General features: G+C 36.0%; 1 protein-coding gene across 2 annotated transcripts; it reads right to left on the bottom strand.

Annotated features, from left to right (window-relative positions):
- Positions 1-330: 330 nt before the first annotated feature.
- On the bottom strand, positions 331-26757 carry TMEM209 (transmembrane protein 209). 2 transcript variants are annotated; one of them, XM_019646166.1, is made up of 15 exons: positions 26651-26757; positions 25574-25710; positions 25384-25442; positions 24412-24543; positions 23699-23937; positions 19655-19856; positions 14936-15111; positions 13605-13676; positions 11529-11625; positions 8963-9088; positions 6850-6947; positions 5891-6005; positions 5702-5799; positions 3415-3488; positions 331-736 (listed from the first exon to the last, which is right to left on the bottom strand). In XM_019646166.1, exons 1-15 carry the CDS (start codon positions 26651-26653, stop codon positions 682-684), a joined length of 1683 nt encoding a protein of 560 aa, XP_019501711.1. In that variant the 5' UTR covers positions 26654-26757; the 3' UTR covers positions 331-681. The 2 variants fall into 2 exon arrangements, with proteins under 2 accessions (XP_019501711.1, XP_019501710.1); XM_019646165.1 differs by lacking the exon at positions 26651-26757 and adding an exon at positions 26487-26644.
- Positions 26758-27438: the final 681 nt, after the last annotated feature.

Here is a 27438-nt window from a genome sequence, read left to right as displayed (position 1 = left end):
GCAGCTCAGCGGCAGCTCAGCTCGGGCCGGGAATCGAACTGCTGTTGCTCAGAGCTCCAACTCTTGAGCGAGCTCTTAACCAACGGAGCCACTCGGCTGGCCCGAGCGTTGACTTTTTAAACACTAATACTGTCAAACCTCTTTCAATAATATTTAAGAATACATATGAACTATTATACATTACTTAGGAGTTTCTCTCATTTCTTTAAATATGGGCCTTGGGCTGATTTTTTCAAACACTGGGAAAAGACAGAAATAAAAAAATTAGCAATTTGCTTGTTTCTTGTTAAGTATTTATACTATGTGATTGAAAAATCAATTTCTGTGGGGAAGAATGCGGTAGATGAATCTTATTTGGAAGTTAAAATGAAAAAGGACTCATATTTAATTAAGGGGGAATTGCATTGTTTTGGGTCAACAACAATCTGAATGGTTACAGTTTTGTAGGTAACTAAAAACCCAGAAATGCAATAAAAAATTGAGGGCAATGTCTCTTGGTGTAGAAGATATGGGACATACTTATACAAGGAAGTTTTATAAAAGCGAATGTTTCATTAAATCTAAACAGTCTGTAACACACACACGTGTCTTAAAACAAAAGAGGTGGTGACTCAGAGATGCTTAGATTCAACTTCTGATTCAGTCAACTAGAAGTCCAAATGTTTAGAATTAAATGACCCACTACTCGCCAAAAATCCACAAAATATTCACACCGGATAGGCCAAGATTAACTCTCCTATAAAGAGAAAAAAAAAAAGTTTTAGTGGAATTGATTGCCAAGCATTGAAGGTCTTTTCTCAAATAACTGAAAGAAGGAATACATGTTTAATTGATAACATTTAATACTATTCTGCAATAAGTTATGTTACACGTGGTTTATTGGTGAATTCTAGTAACAGAAATTGCTTTCTTGTTTAAAACCCAAATTTAAAATAAAAGGATTTATTGTGTGTTGAAATTAATTTTTCAGTGGGTGTGAAGAACTACTACATCAGATAGAGAAAGTGAACAGGATAATTTTGGCAAGTCAGATTAAAGTAAAAGTGTCAATTAAATTTTTAGAAATGGAGGATATAGAGATAATAGGGCTCTTAAGAGACGTATCTATTTCTCTTGAATTAGGAATTTTCTAATTATTAGAGATGCTTCACTGGATTTGCATATGGGTATTACTAACATAGATTAAACCCAACCATACTTTATACAACAAGAAGAAAAATCTACTTCTACTCCAGACAGTAATAGAACCGCATTCAAAGTATGAGGGAAAGAGAAGAGGGCTATGAGAGAGATAAATTACTCATCTAACAAAATAATAAATCAACCAACAATGCCCAACACTGAGGAATTGAGAGAGAGCTGTATATCTCTATTATGTGAAACCATATACTCCACCGTTCTAATATATATATATATATGTATGCATATATTTGTAACTAAATACAGCTAGAAAAAAAATCTGTATTTACTGACATAGAAGAATGTTCATGACATACTATGAGATTACAAAGCAGGTCACAGAGTAATATGTTAGGGTGGGTACAATATATTTTTAAACAATATCAACTTATTCCCAGAAAGTAGTCTGGAAACATACACCTGAAACTGTTAGCACTGGGTGCCTCGAGAGAGTGTGAAGAAGAGTGAGAGAAGCCAATGAGAGGGGAATTTTCAAGTTCTAGTTTATCACTGCTGTATTGTTTAAATATTTCTATATTGAGCATGCATTATTTTTGTAATTAAAAAATACAGAAGGACATTTAGATGTTTAGATGCCTCACAAAAGTGTTTACTACTTAATCTTTCTTACATTAAACATATAAAAAAAGCTGATATACATTTATTTGTTTATAAATTTCTGCTTCTATCTTTGCATTTAATATGTTTAACAGCAGGAGCTTGGCTTTCTCTAGAGCAGTGCTGTCCAAACAGAAATATAGTGGGATGTGAATCACAAAGGCAAGCCACACACATAATTTTAAATTTTCTAATAAATACCTTAAAAAAGTTAAAGTAAAACGCAACAGGTGAAACTAATTTTAATTATATATTTCATTTACCCCAATATAGCCAACATATTATTTCAATATGTAATTAATATACACTTATTAATGAGATATTTTACTTTTTTTTTTTTGGTACTATGTCTTCGATTTCTAGTCTATGTGTTTAAACTTACAGCACATCTCAATTTGGACTAGTTATGTTTCAAATGCTCGCTGCCACATGTGACTGGTGGTTGCCGTTTTGGACAATGTAACTCTAGATCAGCGGTTCTCAACCTTCCTAATGCCGTTCATGCTTCCTAATACAGTTCCTCATGTTGTGGTGACCCCCAACCGTAAAATTATTTTCATTGCTACTCTATAACTGTCATTTTGCTACTGTTATGAATCGTAATGTAAATATATTTTTGTTTTCCGATGGTCTTAGGTGACCCCTGTGAAAGGGTCATTCGACCCCCAAAGGGGTAGCAACCCACAGGTTGAGAACTGCTGCTCTAGAGCATACCAGGGCTGCCAACAAAATGTATACACATGACTTGTATTCATCTTTTGTTATCGGTATATATTGAGTATTACAATTTTAATAAGTTTTTTTTCCTTTCTTAAAATGTGCATACATTTTTTGGGCACCCCCTGTATATACTACAGGATAGACCCCTAAACAAAACTGAAAAGAGGCATGCACATCAGCACTGGAATAGACTCCAGCTGTTTTCTATTCCAGGCACTTCCCTTTCCATTTTCTTAACCTCAGGTGACTTAGATCGGGCAGAGCTGGACCCAGGACCCAGGCTTTCAGACTCCTAGACCTTGTCGTGCCAGATTCCCCCAGCTTTAGCTGGGGTCTATGTACTTCGAATGTTCTTTGCTACACTAAAATTTCACATCACCAAAATAACAATACAGAAAATTTAAATTTATTACACTCGTATGTGAGCTTCATTACTATGCATTTAAAATCAACAAAGTAAACAACTCCAGTTTTGCAACTGTTCCACCCCACTTAATAATATTACGGGATGAGTACTGACTCAGTCTCTCTGGAAGTATAAACACTTTGCAGAAAGCTTGTGTCTGAAATATCATGGCTGGAATAAAATTAGAATCCTGTTTTGTTTTGAAAGTGGCAAGACCCTGACACAGATCTCAGAGTTGTTCTTCCGGGGGCCACAATTGTAAGGCCAGTGATGGGGTCCAACTGCCTTTTTACCCAATAGGGAAATGGAGGTTCTGAGGGATTAATGGACTTGCCCAAGACAGAAGAGCTGGTTAGAACTAGAGGCCATATTTCTTATTGCTCAGTCCATAAATCTTTTTAGTATGTGATACTGCCTTCCGCAGAATCTTAACACAGGAAGGAAAACAGTAAATAAATTAAGTCTTGTGTTTTTCAAGCATAAATACCTACCCAAGCATGCCTGACTCTTTGGTCTTTATGATGTAGAGGAACATTAATAATGTATGAAACATGTTATTTCGGCCCTGGAACAAAGACAAAAAGTCAGTGAGGTTTAAACCAAATTCAACAAGTCAGTCTGATAGGTAAATGCAGATCCTACTAATTCACATTCTACTAACTCAGAATTCCATGGAATTCAGACTTTCATTCCTTCATTCAACAAAGTGCCTGCTTTGTGCTGGGAAGTGGGTGAATAAGACAGGGAGGATCCATGTAATCAAGGAGCGTACAGTCTAGTAAAAACGCAGGCAGTAAACTCAGAATTACAAGAAGTAATTCTGTAATTAATTCTGTGAAGTGATGAATGTTATGAGAGGGGAGGTGGAGGGTGCCATGGGAACACACGCAGGCATCTGACCCAGACTGGTGAGGCGGGGAGTGCCTTCCCGAGGGAAAGATTTTTAAGTGGAGACCTGAAAGATGAGCAGAAAGTAAACAGACTAGGACGTTTCCACACATGGGGAGCAGTGTTTACGAAGGCCTGGAAGGGAGCTACTCTGAGGCTGGTGCCCCGTATACTACACACAAAAAGTGCTCTATCCCCAAATTAACAGCATAAATACAAGCGTCGGGATTAAAACACTTTTAATCACATTTCAAAATACATTACAGTCTATGTTAATAACAGTATAAATGTTAAATATTTTATCTACAAGGGACTACAAGGCAGCATTTTGCTAGTCCTAAAATCAAACTATTATATGTAATTTCTAGTCTGTGAACTAGCCCCTAACTTAGATTTTCAATTCACTGATCAATTTATACCTGCTTATTCATTTAGTGCTTTTATTCAAGAATCTGAGGATATATTTTAAAAGAGAATATTCTTAAAAAAAGAAAAAAAAAAGTATTTGCATGGGTACTCAAAGGAACTTCAACGACCCCAAATATTTACACTTACAAAGTTGAAATATTAAACTTGAAAAAAATGAAGTTAATATTCTTTCTTAGGAATCTGATGGCTGGAGAACACAATTTACGATGATAGTCAATGTAAAATTTCTTAGTCAAGACACTGGTAACAAAAATGACCTCAAAGGTCACCAGCAGAACCGGTGTTTGCAATCGAACGTGAAGTACCCGGACAGGAGTGTAAACTGGTACGATAACCAGCTTTATAAAGTAGTTTGATAATGCATTTTAAAAGACTTGAAAATACTCTGTAATCTAGAATTCCACTTTTGGGCTTCGGGCTAAATAAATTAGTCAAAATGCAGGTAGCTATATAAACAAGGATGACTACTCAGGAGAATACTCAGACTATTATTTATGATAATGAAGAATTAGAAACATCCAAAATGTCCAATAGTCGGGGAATAGCAAAATAAATTATTTTATAATCTTATGATGTTTTTTGTATAGCCATTAAAAAGTATTTTCATGAAGATTTTTAATGGCATGGAAAATTATGTTACAGTTAATTTTTTAAAGAACATAAAACTATATCAATGGGCCGGCCGAGTGGCGCGATGGTTAAGAACTCGCTTGGGATGCCAGAGGGCCCCGGTTCGGATCCCACATATGAGGGCCAGTGACACTGCCCTCCGCAGCTGAGATGCTGAACAACAGCTCAACCTGGAGCTGGGCTGCCATGAGTCGCCGGCGACGGCGTGGGCTGCAGTCCCTGTGGCAGTGGATTGCCATGGGCTACCGTGTGTGGCCAGCAGCCAGCGTGAGCGGCCAGCAGCCGCAGTGAGCGGCCGTCCAGAGGCCGGCGACTGATCTGCCTCGCCAGAGAAGAGCGCAATGATGGTGCCAACTTGGGCCAGTGAAGCCACGTCCTCCACGACTAGATTGAAGAACAAAACGACAGCAACTTGTCTGTTCCCCTTCCCCCAACTCCCCAGCACTGTTCCCATCCCCCCAATTCCCCAATAAAAAATCTTAAAAAAAAAAAAAAACAAAAAACAAAAAAAAACTATATCAATGATTTCAACCCATGAACAAGTACAGAGAAAATCCAAAATGAAAGTTATCAAAAGGCAATACACTAAAATGCTAGCTAGCTTCAGCTGCCTCTAGGTAGTGGAATAATGAGTGATTTTTCTTTTTCTTTATGCGTTTCCGAATTAAGCATATAATTCTTGTACAGTTAAAAAAAGGGGTGGGAATATACGCATTTCTCCTAATTTAAAAAGTTTACCTAGTCCATCAATAAGAGCATCTATTTTACAAATATCATCAAAGCAAGTCATTCATGACATTTTATAAGAGCAACTTGTACACTTAGAAGTACCTTTGGAAGATTGTAGACATGACGCTGATAGATTAGCTCATAATGGGGAGGGTTGATGGCACTCTGATAAATGCAGAAAACATTCTCATTTGTCACATCTGTAAAGGAAATATGCTACATGAAAAAACAGAACCACTCAGTGTATGCCATGTGAAGGGCTCAACTCACTCTTGTAGGCGAGGCTCTTACCTGGCTTATTTGGTGTCTGAACAAAGTGCTGAGAAGTAAATGTTTTTCCATCGGGGTATTTAGGATGTGGAGGTAATCTGGAATCAAGGTAGGTGCAAAATACATGCATGATGATCTAAAAATGAGGAAACAATATTTCAAAGTCAGCGTGAAAATCTATCATGGATGTAGCCCTTTAAAAACATCTGTGTTTATAATGACTCCAATTTTTAAATTTTTCCCTAAAGAGAGAATTAGCAAAAATGCTTTCAAGTGGTTATATTTATAGGATGAAATCTATAAAATGAAAAGATAAAAGACATTCCTAGTTTTCTGTTAAGTGGATCATTCACACCCACATAGTTAACATCAGAGCCAAGATAAATTACACATACATTCAATTCTCAATTTGAATATCAGCATTTAAAACTTCATTTTCACATATTACAGTCACTATAAAAAAATAAAGAACATGATTTTGAAAAACTCTTAAATGCCCCAAAACTTTATACTCTTTGATCTTATAAGTCTAATTCTAAGAATCTTTCTTAAAGTCAAAAGACCAAATAAGAAAGAAATACGCATCATGATTGTCCTTGTAACATTATTTAAGATGGAAAAATAAAAATCCTTCCCCCACTACGTTTCTCAAACGTTTAGGTCCAATGTAGGAGAATAGTTAAATGACAGTAAGTCATACCGAAAAATCCTTCAACATCGCAAAAATGAAAAAAATCAGGATACAAAATTTTACATACAGAATGATTACAACTATGATAAAAACATAGAAAAATAGCACAATCTAAATAAAGGAAAAAATACATGAAAATATAAACAGTGGTTGGGTTAAGATGCTGGTACAATTTTAATTTTTTATTTCTACCTTAGTTTCTAAATTCTTTTTAATAGTTATTTTCATAATTGAAAATGAAAACATAAATCCAATAACAAAACCGAAAAAAACCAAACTAGGGACTTACAGCAGAATCAGTGGGCAAGTCAGTATCCCACTTGCGTCCTTTGAAGTCCCCACCTCTATTCCATCGAAAGGAGCTCATGCAGCCTCCCTGAGAAAGTTCTATAGCAACAAAGGTGAAATGAAAAAAGCTAAGAATATGCAAAAAAGGAAAAAAAGGCTAAGAGGTTACAGTAAGAGAAGCACATAATCTTAAAAACCTGATCAAAAGACCCAAACATAAGAAAATACAAGATACAAAAGATTAAATGAAACATCACCATGAAGAATCAAATAAAGCCAAAATGTGAGGCAGGCCTACGATTCTGGATTCTTTTAAAAAGTCAATGTCATATGATGAAAAAGGTGGCAGAACTGTTCTAGACAAAGAGACCAAAAAAAAAAAAAAGATGAAACATGCAATGGGTGAACCTAGACTTTATCCTGGTTAGGGAAAAACAGGATATATAACATTCTTTGTACAACTGAGAAATTTGAATATAAACTGTATATTAGATAATACAGAAATGCTGTTAATTATTAAGGTCTGATAATTGTGGTAATGTAGGAGAATGCTATTTTTTTAAGGAATTCGCGTGCTGAAAAGTAATGATGTCCACAACGTACTTCCAAATGGCAGAGTAAAAAAGTGTGTGTATACAGAAAGAGACTCAAACATGGAAAATGTTGATTATTATTTAATCTAGAAGGCCCATACAGGGTTCGTTGTACTTTTTAGACATTTTTTGTATATTTGATATATAATATAGTAATACTTCATGTATACTTTGTATCTATATATGCACACACACATACTTCTCTTGAATAGACAAATACCCTGCTACCTATTAGGCAATCTTGACAAAAAGTGTAACCTGAATTTTCAGGAAATATAGAGAACAGGGGATCGTGTAAAACTACACCACGGGGACGCATTCAGCAAAATTCACACCTGGGAAACACTACAGGCCAAACAATCCAGTTCTTTCAACACATTGCAAAGGTAAAAAAGGATGGACAGGAAACTTATAGCTTACATGATACTTAAATATATCAACCAACATAACATGTCATAATATTTGAATTGCAATTCAAATGAACACTACCAAAACAAGTAATTATACATTTTATGAAATGGTTGGAAATTGGTATATAGACCGTGTATTTCATGATATAAAGAAATTGTTAAAAAATATTAGGTGTGATAATTGTACTATGGTTATGTTTTTTAAAGGCCTTATCTTTTAGAGATATATATACGGAGATATTTACAGATGAAGTGATGATATACACGATTTGCTTCAAATGCTACAGGAAGGGAGAAGGTAGATGGGGCTATGGGTGGGGCAGAGGTTGCCCAGGACTGATGGTTGTTGGGACCGGGTGCTAGGTACAAGCGAGTTCAACAGACTATGCTGTTGTGTCTACTTTTATGTGTGTTTGAATTCTCCTTATATAAAAAGTGTTTTCAAAGTCATGGTAAATGCTTATTCCTGAATCCCAGACCAAACCGACGGGAGAGAGGAATGGGCACTGTACCATTTTCAAGTTAAGATTTATGATAAGGTAAAATACTATTTCTAAAGCTTGTTTTAGTGATGAGAACATTTTACAGAGTTTATCTAAATAAAAGTAGGGAGGCAAAAAAGAGAGTATGTGGGAGTATCAGGGAGGCTAAATTTCCCATTTTCAAGTCAGCCTCCTCAGAAGATCACATTTCCCCCCAAATAATCAGAATATAACAGAAATGTAAAAAGCAACGTAATGAATATGATATATAAGGATTGAAAGAAAAAATGAACATGCTGAAATTATAAAGAATGTCAGAGTGGCACTCTCACTTGAGCCCATTTATCTCATATTTAAACTTCCTATATAGAATAAAATTACTAATTAACATATTCAAGACTAAGTATATTATTTTGACAATTCTTAAGCATGTAAAATATAAAACCCAAAAGGTAGTATACTAAAGTACAAGTTTTAGTCAAGCCATAATTAAATATATATTTATAAAACAAGATCATATTTAGTAACACTTAATTTTTCAAAAATCTTTTCCCTTGTTGTCTTTATTCGTTACATCTCAAAGCAGTGGAAAAGCTCTCATTTTCTTCCCTCTTCAAATCAATAGTTACCTTTGATCCTTTCAAACAAGTATTCCTGGTTTGGGGTAAGGTCTAGGTACTGCACGATTGTATTCAGGGTTGGGATGAGAGGAGCTTTGACCAGAGCTGCTTGTTTCAGGCTGGTGATACTAGCCTCTGTTAAAAATAAAACACACAGCACACACATTATTATTCATGTGGGCCTCTGAAAGAACGTAAAATGCTTTTCCCTCAGTAGATGTTGAAGGGACATGTGACAGCAATAATAGTTTATCTTAACAACTTGCATTGTCTAGTTTTACCTACAATTTATTTTATCCTTTCTGGCAAGGTGGCCAGATTTACACACACACACACACACACACACACACACACACACACATATTCTCCAAAAGCAGCAGCCAAATCCATAATCCATTTTGGAAGATATATGAACAACAAATACACAACGATATATATAAAAAATATATATATATATCTTTTGATATATATAGATATATATAGGTGTTATCTATAGATATATCTATAATATATATGTATAAAATACAGTCCAGCCATAAAGATAATACTGGAGAATACTTAACAAAACAGAAAAGGTGGGGGCAAAAAGCAAGTAACAAAATAGTATGGATCCAATTTAACTAGAAATATATACGTTTGTATATATTATATTTCCTCAACTCCTAAACATGCACTTTTCATGTTGTTAAATTGTGGTATAACTTAAAATTGATATAACTTTGATATAGTTAGTATCACAGTATTTTTTTCTCCAAAAATAATAACTCGTGACTAAATTGGTAGGAGTTATCTCTGGAAGCAGAATTATGGGTAATATTCTTCTTTGTGTATTTCTATACTTTTCAAGCTTTCTACTTGAACGTATGAATATTACTTTTGTAGTCATAAGACAATGTTCTGTTTTAAAAAGCACATCACACTGGTAAAATGCTGTGAAAGCTACATATTTTTACAGCTTATAAAGAAAGCTCAAAAAGGCTAAGCTGATGTTCAAATAACATTACCAAGACCTAGAAAGTAACCATTCTGACTTCGGAGTGAGAGAGCTCTGGCCTCCAATCACTGCTCTGTGACTGGGGGCCAGTGCTTAACCTCTTTGAATCTTAGCCTCGTCCATAAAATGGGCACTAACAGCTAGCTTCCCAGGTTAATGTGAGGGCTGTGTAAATTACAAATGAACCATTTGGGCATTCAATAAATAGGCACTTTAGGGATGTATAATTCTATTCTTAGTCCAGAGAATAAAGACTGATTAAAAGATACCAAAACAAGTGGAACATGCTAATGTGCAAACCAAAGCACTTAACGCATTTCAAGGAAAAATTTATTTTCTAGAAAGAGCTGGCTGACTAAAATGTTCCTAACTTATTTTGAAACCTAATTACTTAACACTAAATAAGTTAACAGTATATATATTTTAGGCAAATTATATTATACAGAACCTTACCAGTTTTATTTTTAGCAGATAAGAGAGTTGAAAATAGGTGATTTTTTAAATTAGCAGTTATATATTTTTTATGCTTTGTACAACTTTGTAATCAATATCTGATTAAGAGGCTTGTATTCAGAATATATAAAGAATACCTACAACTCAATAACAAAAAGGTAATTAACAATCAATTTAAAAATGGGTAAAGGGCATGAAAAGATATTTCTCCTAAGACATACAAATGGCCAATAAGCACATGAAAAGCACATCATTAGTCATCAGGGAAATGCAAATCAAAACCACAGTGAGATAACATTTCACACCCATTAGGATAACTATAATAAAAAAGATGGAGAATAACAAGTATTGGCGAGGATGTAGAAATTGGAACCCTCATGGTAACTGGTGGGAATGTGAAATGGTGCAGCTACTTTAGAAAAAAGTCTGGCAGTTCCTTGAAAGGTTCAACATGGAGTTACCATACATCAATAGCAGTTCTACTCCTAGGTAATACCCAAGAGAAATTAAAACATAGTTTCACACAAACACTTGTACACAACTGTTTATAGCAGCCAAAGAGTGAAAACCACCCAAATGCCAATCAACTGAGGAATGGGTGAAGAAAGTGTGGTAGAACCATACAATGGGATATTATTTGGCAAAAGAAACGAAGTACTGATAAACTACAACATAGATGAACCCTGAAAACACTATTATGTTAAGTGAAAGAAGCCAGTCACAAAGGACAACGTATTATATGATTCCACTGATATGCAATATCAAGAACAGGCCTATCTATAGAGACAGAAAGTAGGTTGGTAGTTGCCTTGGGCTGGGGAATCGGTGGGGTGACTGCTTAAAGGCATGTGGGGTTTCTTTTTTGGGTGATGAAATATTCTAAATTTGACTGTGGTGGTGGCTGCACAGACCCAAACCTTTGAACTGTAGACTTTAAGTGGGTGAACTGTATGGTTAAGTAAATTACATTTCAATATAACTTATATAAAAAAACGATATTATAGACATTTAGTTTTTTTCTTCACCTCAAGATAAAGGAAGTTGTTAAATAGCCCACTACAAGAAGACATTTCTCACTTGGCAGATTCACTGAAAGTAAGTCAAATGTTGGGCTCTATTTTCACATACCTCCTATTTGCAGCTCTGGACAACCCATTCGTCTCATCTGCGTGCTGACAGACTCAATTTCTTGTACAAGAGGCACTAATATTGTCTCATTGATCCACTAAGAAGAAATGAGGTAAATATTTTGCACATGTAATTTGAAAGCATTTCTCAAACAACTATTCATAAAACGCTAAGATTTTTTTTACTGTCTTGGACTTGAATATTAACAGAAATGTTAATTTCTGTGACAGAGATGGAAGGAGCAGTTACCTGAAGTCTAGAGAGAATTAAGTAAATACACTACTGGAGTGTAAGTAAACCTAGTTATAGTCTTAAATCACACACATGCCTGTTTTTTCTGAATAAAATATAAAATTTTCAGTTACACGTTAAGTTTTTCTTACATGTTTCTATAACTATTATACTTAGCTAAAAGGATAATCTTTGGTTTACGTTTCTAGGGTAATTATTCACATTTATTCATGTAGCGTTTTTATTGGTTTGTAATTAGTAAGACAATTTTTCAAGCTAACATAATTGATTAACTCTCAGCAGGCTCACCAAATTTCCTAACCATGTAGAAAACAGATGTATTATATTTGAAACTGGATTGTGAGTATTACCATATTACTTTAGGACTAGAAATTACAAATGCCACTTTGCATGGCTAATATCAAACTAATTCTGGGAAATGAAAAGACTGTTTAACGAAACACCCCATCTGCTTTGTTTGTGTGTAATATGTTTTGTGTGTGTTTGTTTGTAGCAACTTCCACCACTTCTGTTTCCATGCTTCTGCTTAACTATAAAAATGAATGGATGAATAAAAGATGAAATATTTATGCCTTCAATTCCTTTAAAAATTAAAAAAAACCCCTCTATTTCAGAATATTGTATCTTAAGGAATTTGGATAAGGGATTGTGTTTATATTTCTTCAAGCTAATACTCCTAATCAAGACTATATATTGAATTTTTGGAAGAGTTTATTTGAGCCAAACTGATAACATGTGTTTAAGAGCAAGATCTCAAAAGCTCCCAAGACTTTATATTTTAAATATATTAGCATTTAGACAAACCTGTAAGACTAGGACTTCATTTCACTCATTCATTCTTCCAACTTTTACTAAATGCATTCGACTTGCCAACCACTCTTTGGCTGCAACAAAATGATCTAAGGGGTCCATGAGAAAGATGGAGGCCCCGTTCCCAGAAAGTCTGATTGAGTAGTTCTAGGGCTCAAGAATTTTTATTTTTAAATAGCCATTCAGGCTTTTGGTTCAAGAAAGTAGGCTGCTATTTTTTGCCATTCCCTCTTGATACCTTATTTAAATTATAGTAAAAGAATTTTTTAAAAAGAAGTAAAAGTGATTTCAACATATCTCTAGAAGATGCAGAGTGGATGGATGACAGTTGCAGGCAGAAATGGGGAGAAACTGCAGCCTCTACAGAATCCAGGTGGAGCTACCTGTAGGGGCGGAGGGGCCAACTTGTCCACCAGAACCTGGGGCCACAGAGAGCGAGAGGAAAAGGCAGGGTGGAAATCAGGGGACTAAGTCACTCTGTACATGAAGAGTTGGCCTTCCCAACCTCTAGGCCAAAGACAGGGAGGGTTCTTCTCTAGAAAAATCAAATAAATTGATATATTCTGACGTAGCTTCCAGCACATATTATCTTCTCTAACTGAAGTTTTCTGAGGGCAAGGACTTCATTTATGTTTCCCTCGCGTTTCTAGACACATAATATACTCTGACATAAAAACTCTTTGAAAAATAAAATTGAGCTGCTGGGAAAGCGATTAAGATCTTAATAATTAAATATATTGTTCCTTTACTCAAAATACACTAATTTACTAAACATGGAGAGAAAAAAAATCCCATCAAAATGGACACAATAAAGTAAATGTCATGTTTATCCTTATATATGTGCTATCCACATTGCACATTTAATAATTCTGATATCTAATTAACATCTGATATTCTAATATGCAATACTATTATAAACATTATTATAAATAAATATAAAAAATATTATTATAAATAAATATCTTTGCATACTAAAAGGCACTAGTACTGTCTAAAGAGTAATGTCAAACTTACATTTCTGAACTTAGCTGTCCATGAATCCATGTGATCAAGAAGTTGTCTATTCATAGTTACTCTTGCCCAAACCTATTAAAAATATGTTTAAAATGAACAATCAGCGAGGAAAAATATCTTGCCAGAAATCAGTCATTCTTTCCTCCATCCTCAAAAATATTTGGAGGGCTGGCCAAGTGGTGCATTGGTTAAGAACTGGCTTGGGATGCCAGAGGGCCCCGGTTCGGATCCCACATATGAGGGCCAGTGACACTGCCCTCTACAGCTAAGATGCTGAACAACAGCTCAACCTGGAGCTGGGCTGCCATGAGTTGCCGGCGACGGCAGGTGGGTTGCCATGGGCTACCGTGTGTAGCCAGCGGCCAGAGTGAGCGGCCAGCAGCTGCGGTGAGCGGCCGTCCAGAGGCCTGCAACTGATCTGCCTCCCCCGGGAAGAGTGCAATGATGGTGCCAGCTTGGGCCAGTGAAGCAACGTCCTCCACAATTAGACTGAAGAACAACACAACAGCAACTTGTCTGTTCCCCTTCCCCCAATTCCCCAGCGCTGTTCCCCTCCTCCAATTCCCTAATAAAATCTTAAAAAATAATAATAATAATAATTGGAATACTCTGAAAAAAAAATTTCACAAACATCAATAATGATCTAATTATTATGCAATAATTTTCTTATTATGTACTAGGTTGCTATTCATGCCGACATATCTTTAAAATTCCCTATGTTGGTATGTTTCAAGAACATTCGTCTTGCTTTTAAGACCAAAATTAAAATCTTGTATTTGGTCTTAAACTGATGAAGTTACAGACTGTCAAGTGTTCTAATCCAAATATATTTTAAAAGCAAGGGTCTTATATATGTTAAGTACAAATTAATATTTGAGATACCTATAAATGAATGCAGAAAAATGTTTTAGACAGGACATGCATGTCAACTATGTGTCCTAAAGAGTAAAACACACACTATAATTCTGTTTTAGGTACACACAGATAGGAGCCTGTCCACTTTTTTTTTTTTTTTTTAATTTTATTGAGGAACAGCCACGGTCATTGGTCACACATTGCTTTTATGCTACAATGGCATAGTTGACTCTTTTAGGGTAGGAGCAGCTCCAAGTGGCCCATGCGGGGATCGACCTGGCAACGTTGGTGTTATCAGCACCATGTTCTAACCACCTGAGGTAATCGGTCACCCCCTGTCCACTGTTTAATGTGTACCAGATTCATGTTTCTAGTCAGTAAAAGTAGAGGTTACAGGGAAAAAAAAGTTCCAGAAGTAGCAAAGACTTTCTAACAATCTGTGAATCATAAATATGAAATCATTATCAACAATTTACCTCCTCTGCGGCTTGTTTAGAACTGAGATCGGCTTCATCTTTGTTAGCACATGGGGCCTGAGACCTACAGGCAAGCTGATACTGAAACTTCTTTAACGTTTGTGCGTAGTCCCCCACAGAACGACTGTAGTTCCAGAAAGTCGGGCTGGTGGAAGGTGAGGTAGAATCTGGGCTCCCTACAAGGATTCATGCAGAGTATCAGCATGTTGTGGTCATTTCGACATCGAGAATCAGCACATGAACAGCGGCTGTCTGGGCACAGAGGCAGCAGTGACCAAGGAAGACAAAGCTCAAGGGGCTTCTCTCCTCCCGCCTTCCCGGCATTATCTGTTCTTTCCAGAACGTGGACTATTTGTGTAAAAAGTTAACATTTCTGAGCAGTATCCATTTAAGAGCCATATGAACGCTAAGTGGTTGAAAGTGTTTATTTTTGTTGTAAAACTAGGCTTCTTTCATTCTCTAAGGCTTTCAAATGATTCAGTGAGAAACAAAAGACAAATTTCTTCAGGAAATAAATAGGCGAAGGAAGTTCCCTGCTTGAACGTTTAGCAGCTCTTTGTGGATGGGCTAACTGCAGCCTCTTATTAATAAACTCCTCTCTGGGCTAGCAGCTGAACTCCCGCCTCCCTCTGTACTCCGCGCTCTAGTCAGAGCCTGCAGTAATTCCTGTGTCGTATGAAAAGAGACTCTCTGCTGATTACACTTCTAAATTTAGAAACTTACTTTTAGGAAATGCAAATAGTTACATAAGGGACTTAATCCTATAGAGGCCTCTATCAGACAAATTGTCACATTTTAAGGTCAGAGTTTATCTCTTTTCCCAAATAGAGTTTGAGCTCCTTGCGGGCAGGAAGTGTTTGTTGCCCGAGCATCTAGCACAGCATCTGAGTAAAGAGCAAGTTTTCAAAGACAATTATATGATATTTAGGAAGGGCTTATTTTTTTAGAGTTTAACTGATATCAAAATATCAATTAATACTTCATATCCACACACAAAACTCACAAATAGAAACAAGTTTTTTAAAATCTTAGAATTTCTAAGAGAAGTGAGTATAAAAAAAAATTGGTTTGCTTACGATGTTTAGTTACAGGCGAAAAGGATGAGAAATCATGAAAGGAATATGTGGCAGTTTCAATCCACAGGATCAAAACCTTGAAGGTTGGCCAGTCTTATGCTAGCAGCTTAGGTGAACACTAGTAATGTTTCAGGCTAACATAAAAATAAATAATTATATACAGTAAAGAAATGTCACAGCTGGTATAAAGTTAAATCCCACTAGCCAAATCTGAGACAATCTAACAACCATCAAAATAAATGACATAATTGAGAAGAAAAAGATCCATCTTATAGTAGAACATCAACAAATAAATATAAAAGGCGGCTGCACAACAATGTGAATGTACTTAATACCACTGAATTATACACTGACAAATGGGTAAAATGATAAATCTTGTGTATATTTTACCACAAAAAAAGTTTAAACATAAAAGAAATACAGAAGGGATGACAGAATTAGAAAGCCACTATGACAACCAACATGGTCATAGTTAATTATGAAAAGAATCTCAAAAGGATGTTAAAACTAGTTAAGTAAAACTTTGATGAGGAAGAGGATATTTACATAGTCTCAAAGAGCTCCTCATAAAATACTTATTATTTACAAATTAATGTGTATGAAATACTTAATTACCTAAAACCTCTGGGCACAGAAGGATTAAAAGTATAGGGATTAAACATAGATGTACCAGGTAAATGTTTATTAAAAGACAATAGTACAGCTGTGCTAATGTCAGACAAAATAGACTTGACAGCAAAAAGCCTAAGAGATAAAGATAAAAGGAATAACTGCCCACAATGATATTAACAATTCTGAATTTACCTGCACTTAACATAATCTCACAGATATTTAGCAAACTGGACAGAATTATGAGGCGACACTTAATAGGAGACAATCACTGGGAGCTTTTAATATACTTTCTTAGTTAACTAATAGATCAAGTGGACAAAAATTAAGAAGATAATTTAAGACCACCACCAAGAAGCTTACTAAATGAACAAATATGGAGCCCAATATTTAGAGATTATGCATTCTTTTCAATATGCCAAGAATCATTTATAAAAAGTAATCACATAGCAGGCCTAAATGCAAGTCTCAAAAAAAAAAAAAACCACACCAAAAAATTAATATGGTACATATCAGAATCTCTAGCCACAGTACAATAATAAGATACCCAAGCCTTTCATTTCATAGGTTTAGATATTAAAAGTAACACCAATCACCAATAATACTTCCAAACAATAATAACACTACTTCTAAATAACTCCTCTAAGTCAAAGAAGAAATATTAGGTTGTCGGAAAAGTTATGATGTATTTTTTCTGTTTTTCGTTGCAAAACTGCCTCATGACTTTTCCGACAGCCCAATAAAAATGGAAGTCAGAGAAAATCGAGATATGACAAAGACATACAGAGAGTAAAGAGGTTGTTCTTCGTATTATACCTTATAATTTTCAGTACACTTGAAATATTTCAAAATTTAAAAAGAAAAAGCATCTATTGACAAATAACAAGATAATATTGATTTGTTTCTTTGACATTTTGGGGCACTTCAGGCAAAATTATATTAAAAATCAATGGAGAGGTTTAAGTGACACAAAGAACCATGGTCCAATATCTGACTTCCTCATTGTGGCCATGCTTTAGCATCTAATGTGCTTTCTGCGAAAGTTCCTAAGGGGGAAAAATCATTACTCTGCTCAATAACCTAATTTGGTTTCAAATTGACTTTGTAATAATCAAATCCACCCCAAATAGAAGATTTGCTAACATTGTTTCCCAAGGTAAACGAAAGATCAGTTCGAAAATGTTCTGAAAAACAGCAGCTTCTTCTAGAGTAAATCCATGCTCTGTCCTTCATCCTTCCTGGCCACATCCACCTTCCCAAGGAGCACCGGAAAGGAGACAACTATCATTTCAATGAGCTTTGCTATGCACCACTTCAAAAAACATTTGATAGCCTTAACTTTTAAATAGAAGTCATAACTTACATTATAAGAAAAAGCTTTCAATCTTAATGAAGATGAAAGGTTCAAGATTTCTATTAGTCCAGCTACATTTACTTCTTCAATTTAGTGAACTTAATTCTAACTGCATAAAATATAAAAACAAAATCTATTTCTCTCCTAAGCTACACAAAGTAAATTGGTAAAAGGGACTTAAACAACTATGTACAGGTGTAATCAAAGTAATGAAAATAATAGGTTAACGATAACGTAGAGTGACACACACACACACACACACACACACACACACACACATATTGGGTTGTTGGAAAAGTCATGACGTATTTTGTCTGTTTTTCAAAGATCATTTATTTATATAAAGAACAAAGATCAATCAATGATATATTGCTCATTTTGTTCGATAACCTTTTGCCACCTTTCAGTGAGCTTCATAATTCCTCTTTCATAGAAGGACCTGTCTTTATTTGTGGAAAACTGAACAAGGTGCTGATTTACAGCCTCATCTGAATTGAACGTTATACCGCACAAGGAGTTTTTAAGAAAGCGAAACAAGTGGAAGTGTGATGGAGCAAGGGCAGGCAAGTATGGTGGGTGTGGCAACACATCCCATCCAAGCTCCAAGAATTTTTGACGGGTGAAAAAACTTGTGTATGGTCTTGCGTTGTCGCGATGGAACACAACTCCTTTACAATTAACAAGCTCTGGACGTTTCTGGATGACAGATTTGTTCAAACTGTCCAATTGTTGAGAGTACACATTCGAATTGATTGTTTGGTTCCTTGGTAGGAGCTCGAAAAACACAACTTTAAAATCCCACCACACTAAGAGTGTAACCTTCCTCTGATGAATGTCTGCTTTCGATGTCGTTTGAGGCAAATCATCACGTTGGGACCAAGACTGTTTGCGCACCACATTGTTGTAAACAATCCACTTCTCATCACCAGTTATCAGTCACTTCAAAGAGGATCGTTTTCCTCACATTTAATGAGCATACTGCAGGTGTTTATATGCGCCATCAAGTGAACTTCTTGGAGTTCATGGGGAACCCAAACATCGAGCTTGCTTACGTATCCCAGCTTCTTCAGGTGGTCGTGAATGCTTGAATGATGGATGTTCAATGTTTCTACAATTCTCTTGTGTCGTATAAAATGGGTTTGACTCGATCAATGCCTTTATTTTGTCGTCATCAACCTCGGTGGGCCTCCCTGACCGAGGAGTGTCATTGAGATCAAAATCACCAGCACGGAATTTCGTGAACCACTGTTGGCACTGACGTTCTTGTATTCACCGTAAACTTTATGCAACTTTTCACAAGCCTGACACATGTTCTTCCTTTTATGGAAGTAAAACAGTAAAATATGGCAAAAATGCAGAATTTGGTCTTCCATCTTCAATTGTTGTAAAATCTCCAAAACTCAGTCAAATCGCTCAATTTTTTTACAATGAAGCTAGAACTGTCAGCTGTTAAATGACATAGCAATAATATAGATGCGAATGACTCTAGTACTTCCAAAAATGAACTAGTGCCACCTGTCGCAAACATGCGTCATGACTTTTCCGACAACCCATTATATATTACATATATTATATAATATTTATATATATATATATTTTATATATTTATATATATATATATATATATATATATATATATATATATATATATAAAATGATCAAAATAAGATAAATACATACCCAGCTTAACTTTATGCTGTTTCTCTTCTTCACTTCGAAGAAAAGTATCCAATGTTCGTAGGTCTGTCATGTAGTCTTCTTTGTCAGTAGGAGAGTTATAGACAGTAGGTGAAGAACGGTAGCGAGATCTCAGTCCACCACTCTCCACAGGGCCCACAGTGGTAGGGTATGGAGAAGGAGGAGAGGGACTATAGCTCACCAACTATACAAAACAAAAGAACTTTATTTTATTTTTCGTTGAAATTTATTTTCGTTTTGGTTTCTGACTTTCAAAAAGTAACACACCCATTAGAATGGCTGAAATCCAGAGCACCGATAGCACCAAATGCTGAGGAAGATTTGGAGCCACAGGAACTCATTCATTGCTGGTGGGAATGCAGAGTGGCACAGCCACTTTGGAAGACAGTTTGGTGGCGTCTTACAAAACTAAACATATTCTTACCATCTGATCAGCAATTGTGCTCCTTGGTATTTATCCAAAGGAGCTGAAACTTATGTCCACGCAAAAACCTGAAAACAGATGTTTATAGCAGCTTTATTCATAATTGCCCAAACTTGGAAGCAACCAAGATGTCCTGTAGTGGGTAAATAGATAAAGTGTGGTATATCTGGACAATGGGATATTATTCAGTGCTAAAAACAAATGCGCTATCAAGCCATGAAAAGACATGAAGGAAACTTAAATGCATATGAGTAGTACTTACTGAAAAGGCTACATATAATACAACTGCAACTATATGATATTGTGAAAAGGCAAAACTATGGAGACAGTAAAAAGATCAGTTGTTATCAGGGGTTGGGATGGGAGTGGGGGGAAGGATAAATAGGTAGAGCACAAGGATTTTTAGGGCAGTGAAAATACTCTGTATACCATAATGGTGGGTGGACATATGTGCTTATATATTTGTCCAAATCCACAGAATGTACACCGCCAAGAGTGACCCCTAACGTAAACTATGGACCTTGGGTGATAATGACCTGTCAATGTAGCTTCATTAATTGTAACAAATGGACCCTTCTGGTGCCTGATGTTCACAGTCAGGAAGGCTGTGCCTGTGGGTGAAGGGGGTGGGGGGTGACTAAGGGGGCAGTGGGTATACGGGAAATCTGTGCCTTCCTCTCAATTTTGCTGTGAACCTAAAACTGTTCTAAAAATAAAGTCTGTTTTTTAATAAAAGTAATATATGTATATTTTAAAAAATGAGAAGTATGAAAAAAAGAAGTCACACTTACAACTCTATCACCCAGAGAGAAAACAATACTTTTTCATATTTTATGTATTTTAATATTTGTAAATATACTTAGCTATGTCAATATATTTGTTTTCACATAAATAACACAATATTATTATAGTTTTATTTAGTTACCCAAGAATTTTCCTATAAAAATCCTTTATAAATATCATACTTACTGGCTGTATAGTATTTCATTGTACAATATGCCATAATTTATTCTTACTTTCTCTTATTTTAGACTTGGATTGTCTACATTTTTGGCTACTGTAAATAATGTTATGATTAACATCTTTGTACACAAATCTTTGCTTAATTCGATGACTTCCTTTAGGAGAGTCCTAGAACCGAAATGATTTGATCAAAGCATATGAACATTTTTAATATATATTCCCATTCTATTCAATGAAAATGTTTCATTGGCGGTCTGATTATGTCAGTAATTTTGTACCCAAAGCGGTACATTGTTTTGCATGGAAATTTGTTGTTTTATATTGTAGGCCTGTAATTCTTAGGAATTACTCACTTAAATCTGTCCAAACAAGAGTCTAGTAGGCATCCCAGGTATGATAAAGTTTGAAACACAAAATCATGTTATAATAAATAATTATAAAAAATAATATAATTTTATTCAATAATGTAATCAAATAAAAAACTGCAATTTGTCATCGGCCGGCGTTCTCGTCGGCAATCACAGGAGGACACCGCAGGATCGCAGGGAACAGGTAAGGGATTTCTCTGGGACACTGCAGTGTAATCCCGAGTGTGGCTCGGGGTTACCGATTCTGGCAGTGAAAATTAACCCCGAGCCACACTCGGGGTTACCGCCAGGGTAGTTAAGTTACACTACTATCAGAAGAGGACAAGCACCTACTTTGGCATATGTCCATCAACACTGCTATTTTAAAATATGCTTATCTGATTTAGAAGAATTTGTAAAATATATATATTTAATTAGCATTTGCTTATACTTTTGAAGTTAAACACTTGATAAACACAATTTCAGATCCCCAGTATTACCTATGTTATCAATTGTTTACTCCGGTACATTGACAAATTTTTTTCTGCTAGGGTTTCATGATCAATTTATTCTTGGTTGTAATAAATTAAGGATTAACAAATCTCATAATTGCTTAATGCTATCTGAAAATAAAAATGTTCATTCTCTTCCACATTGATTTCTATTTTATTTCAATGAACATATTAAATCCTTATGTACTATGACTATATTTAGTCTCTTGTTTCATAAATTGATTTATTCTTGCTCAAGGAGCATCATATTTTATGCTCAATACATATTGTCTTATTTCATCCTCTCAATAGGCAAATATTATTACTGTATTAATTTTAGATATGAGAGGTTAGGTAACTTGTTCAAGATTGTACCAAAATTTCAAACCAGTTTTCTGACTCTAGAAAATGCTTTTTACATGTTTTTAATGCTTTTAATGTTTTATTGAATCAGAATTACCTGTTCATACAGTAACAAAATGTTGATAATTGTTGAAAATGGGTAAATAGATACACAGGAGTTCATTGCATTAGTCCCTTCATTTTTGTGTATGTTTGAACATTTCCATAATTAAATGTTTTAAAAGTAACTGTTACTTGAAAATTTAAAAGAATTCAATGGGAAAACTTCAGGGCCCTGATGTATTCTGAGGTATTTGATTAACAGTTTTAAACTTTATTCCTTGATTTATTTAGGTGTACTACTTCTTAGTCAATTTTGGCAATTTTTTCCCCAGAAAAATAATTATTCATTTCATTAACTTTTCCAAGGTATTAGGTTCAGTTCAACAAACATTTTTATAGCATCTATATTCCATACGCCATGCTAAGGAAATAAAGATGAATGAAAACACATAATCTCGTGCTCAAGGTTGAAAACCTTGCTCTAGTTGAAAAAAGATAATTAAGCAATGTTATGAACTCTATGTACAAACCGATTTAGCACAGATTCATATTTACCTATGAATTATCACTATATATATATTTAACTTGCACAAAATTTTCTAAGTTCTATTACTTGCCAAAATTATTATCAAGTAAGCAGTAGTATGGAATTTCATTACAAAGAAATATTATATAAAACAGTAAGGGCAGGCTGTGTTGATTTCATTTCCAGATATTCCTCATTTAATTAGTAGCTATAGAGATGTTACTCTAGCTAGTGAGTGAGGGCATCTGAAAACGTGACCACTCCCTTTTTAATGCGCCTCTTATAGTCTTACGCTTCAGGCAGGAATCACAATTTCAAATTTGTTAATTTTGCTTCTATCATACCTAAAAATTAGAACAAAAGCCCACTGTGCTGTGGGAGCGGAATGAAGAATTTCTAATCATCCCGTGGAGAGTGTCCACACCCAAGAGTCAAACTACTTGCCAATCCAACTTTTAGCTTAAAAGATATTCCAACATGATGAAAAGCATTAAAATTCTATAAGTTTCACATAAAGCAGCACAGAAAAAGGGAAAACATGAGTAAAGGAAACTAAAGTAAAACATTATCACAGTTTCAACTTGTTTTAAAGATCCTGCAGAAAAATTCTAGGTGTTGAACCTCAGTTCATTATCTTTGCAAAAGTTAACATCTTTCTTTCATTTTAAGATGTGATAGAAAGAATTTGTTATTAGGTGTCTGGAAATCTGGGTTCTATTCTTGGCTCTTAAATGGGAGATCTGGGCAAGTGAATTACTCACTGTTCCCTGGTTTCTTCATTGATAAAATGAGGAGTTTCAGCCCACTAGATTTTCAAGGTACTTCCCAATTCTAAAATAATATGGCTGGTCAAGAGAAAAGAGTCATTACCTTATTATAACCACTGATGGGCGAGTATGTCATTCCAGGGCTATAAGAACTGCCACCTGATGACAGACCTTGTAGCTGAGGGCTGTATCCAGTTATACAGCTGGTGGTGAACTTGGGGCTGGTACTGGGTGAACGGGACGGGCTATAACTCAACACACTCTGCCCCTGAATTGAAGGAGAAGGCGGAGAGGGAGGGACTTGGGTTGCTGCCAGATCACGTGGAGGCGTAGTCTGTACAACTAGAAGTAATAAACAAATAAATAGCATTAAATAAAATGTGTATAAATAAAATTTCTATGAAGCCAGATTTAACAAACTGACTGATTTTCTTCAGGAAAAGGGAATGTAATAGAGTAACTTGGGTGTTTAGTTACAAAAGTATTGTTACCAAAAGATACAAATTAGTTGTTTACCATTTCCACAGAATGCAAAATAAGAAATTAGTTTCAATGCAGCAAGAGTTAGAAAGTTAATTTTAATTGTAATAAAATAATGGAACAAACTTTCATGAGGCTGTTGAATGCTAGTTCCATTCAACTTATACAAATAGGAATGATAATCATTGGCCTGAAGACTATTGTAGACTTATTTAATATAGTTGAACGAGATGACCTAAGTCCCTTCCAGCTAAGTCTCTGAAAAGGGAAAATTAAATTGAGAAAGATTTATTGCCAACCTTTTCCCCACCTTTGCAAAAGATGTAAAACACTTACCAGCTGTTTTCAACCCTAAAAGTGTTTGCTGTCCAGGGCTAACAACCAGACTTGTTGGTGCCACAGTATATTTGAAATATCTCCAAAAATCAAATAAGGCATTTAGGCTAAAGAGAGATGCAAGGGCAAGCTCTATAAGAGAACAAAAATTTATTAAAAAAAAAAGAGTGGGAGGGTAGAACAATGAAAGGGAGGAAACAAAACTCTTCATACTTTATAGCAAATTAACAACAAAATTGAAAACAATCTTCTTATTCCTAATAACAGTTACCATTTAATGAATGTCTATTATGTGTAGGCCACTTACTAGTTGAGTTTCAAAATATTACCGTTAATCCTTACAACTTGTACAATAAACACTTTCACGTCCATTTTAAAGATCAATCAACAATTGTAGTGACGTTTGCAAGAAACACAGCTAGTTATTAAAGCCACAATTCTAACTCAGGTATGCAGATTCTACTTTTTCTTGCTCTGCTACTTGTCACACCACCTCTATCACAGACTTTAGATTAATGTGTATATTAGGCTACGGAATTTACTTTAACTACCACTGGGACTCTTTATACTCAAGGACCACTAAAGAGCAGACAAAAGCAGACGGAGGAGAGGAAGAAACGAAGAGGCTGGGGAAGGCATCAATGGAACAGAAATCTGGTTGGTGTTAAAAGGTGAAAGGTAGACAAGTAAGGAAGGCATTTCAGGGAGAGTAACAAATACAAATCTCACCACCCCCAAACTTTATTTTTCTGTACAGAACTCATTATTACCTAGAATGTACTGTTTAATTTGATCCTCTCTTTCACTAGAATGTTCCTTCCATGAGGGCAGGGACCCCTTCTGCTGCATTCCATTTTTGGAACATAGTAGGCACTCAAATATTTGTTGAAGGCATGAATACTAAATTGAATTAAACTGATGCAGTGTCTCATTGGTAGTAACTCTCCATCACAGTGAAACTTAATTACTTACCAATATACCAGAGGGGCCAGTATGTCACATTATAATATGAACTAATCAGTTTTCCAGTCCTGAAAAAATTAGAAAGGATTTTCAATTGTCTTAAAAAAAAAAAAAAGGCAAAACAAACACACACAAAAACCTGTAGAACCAATCATTGGCCTCTTACATTTTCACTTTTTTTTTTTTCTAATTAACTTACATTTCAGTATATATCATTCCAGCCATAGATACATTTAGGAGTCCCCAGGCTAAAACAACTTTCCTAGCTTCTGTTTCTTTTCTCATCTTGATGGTTCTGTCAATAAGGGAAGCACTAAGGTTTGGGTCCCCTTGCATCTATTCAAAAACAGAAAGCACAAGAATTAATCAAAAGAAACTATTCCATTTAAGAAATCACACTTGTGTCCTTTATAATGGTAACTAAAAAGTGCACATGCTTTTTCCCTCGTCTTTAAAAGACCTTTCCAAAATTGTTTACATTTTAATATTGGTACATGAAAAGGGAACCCTAAATTATAACTTTATTGGCACCATATTGTGATGAAAACCAATTGATGACTTCCAATAAATAAGAATGTCTTCTTTTGGAACTTAAGGGTTGGTAGTTATGTCTGCAATTACTGTGTATTGTGTTTTAGAATATGTCGTAGGGACTAGTCCAAGGGCTAACTTACGAAACTCAAAATACTAAGTTTTGGGGGGGAAATATTCCATTTACGCTATAAGCCATTCAAGACTCTTCTCCTACAGCCTTGCGCACAAACCATTAACTGCCTACGATCTCAAACAGCTCTGCACTCGGACCCATGCACGCCAGCGAGCTCCGTTTCGTGTTTCTGATGGAAGTATCAGGATTTACGTTTTAGAAGGGCGCGTGCTCATGGTGTGAAGGGGAGGAGGGCGAGTGGGAGGAAGTGTGCATTCAGTTTTGGTCTACACTGGGATATTTCCTGTGTTTTGCTAGGTCTCATCTCTTGCAGACAAGTGTAAGATTTGCTCTTTACACGGAGTTGTATCCCATAGAGAACCAGAGCACTCCGCTTCCCGCCCCCCAGCCGGAGTCCAAGTCCCCTGTCCGGAGAGCTTCCCTCCCCGGCTCTCCCAGTACAAACTTGAGCAACCCCTATTGCTTCTTTCCTCCGTCCCACTACGGGTGGCGGGACGCCTGGCCACATCCCCCAGTGGCGGAACCCTCTGCAGGTCTGCAGGCGCGGAACTCCGGCAGCCCGCCTGGATTCCGCGTGCAGGAAGCACAAAAGCGACCCCGAAAACGCACCATGATCTTCGGCCGGAAGCCGCGGGCTCGCGCCACTCTCTACTGCACATGCGCGAAGTCAAAGGCTAGCGCGCAAGTGACAGGCTTGCGAGTCTACAGTTACCGGAAAAACGGACCATTTCTTCTCGCGAGAAGAGGAAGGTGGAGGAGTGACGGGCGCTCAGAGCGTTACCAAGGCGACAGCGCAAGGATTTGTGGCTCCTACTCTGGGTGCGGGGAGAAAGCTGAGCAGCAAAAACTCAGGCCAGATTCTGAACCCGCAGTAAAAAGTAATAACTATAACAAACTGGATTTCTATATATTAATATAATTTTAGCTTCCTTAGGACGTTTATGTACCCACATTTTAAAGCTGATTTTATTAAGCAGGGTGGCTAATTGTAGGATAGAGTACGCGGTAATGTGTCCAGACACCATTAGCAATGACAGAGCATTTCTCACACCTGTTAAAAAAAAAAATCAAGTATTCTAACCTGATGTTATTTCTTTTCTTTTCTTTTTTTTCTTTAAAGATTTTATTGGGGAATTGGGGAGAGGGACCAGCCAAGTTGTTGTTCTTCAGTCTTCATTGTGGAGGGTGCCAGTCGCCATCTGGCTTCCCATCGGCAGCTCATGGCCTCTGAGCTCAAGGTACTGTGTTCAGTCTTAGTTGCGGGTAGGCGTAGCCACCATCCCATGCAGGAGTTAAACCAGCAGCCTTGTTGTTAAGAGCACACTATCCACTGTGCCATTCGGGTGGCAGCTCAGCTCAAGGTGCTGAGTTAAGTCTTAGTTGCAGGTAGGCATAGC

This window comes from Hipposideros armiger, unplaced genomic scaffold (genome assembly GCF_001890085.2).
Source record: "Hipposideros armiger isolate ML-2016 unplaced genomic scaffold, ASM189008v1 scaffold_97, whole genome shotgun sequence".
NCBI classification, from domain to species: domain Eukaryota; kingdom Metazoa; phylum Chordata; class Mammalia; order Chiroptera; family Hipposideridae; genus Hipposideros; species Hipposideros armiger.
The sequence above is the reverse complement of the archived record's forward strand: the minus strand, read 5'-3'. Positions and strand labels throughout refer to the sequence as shown.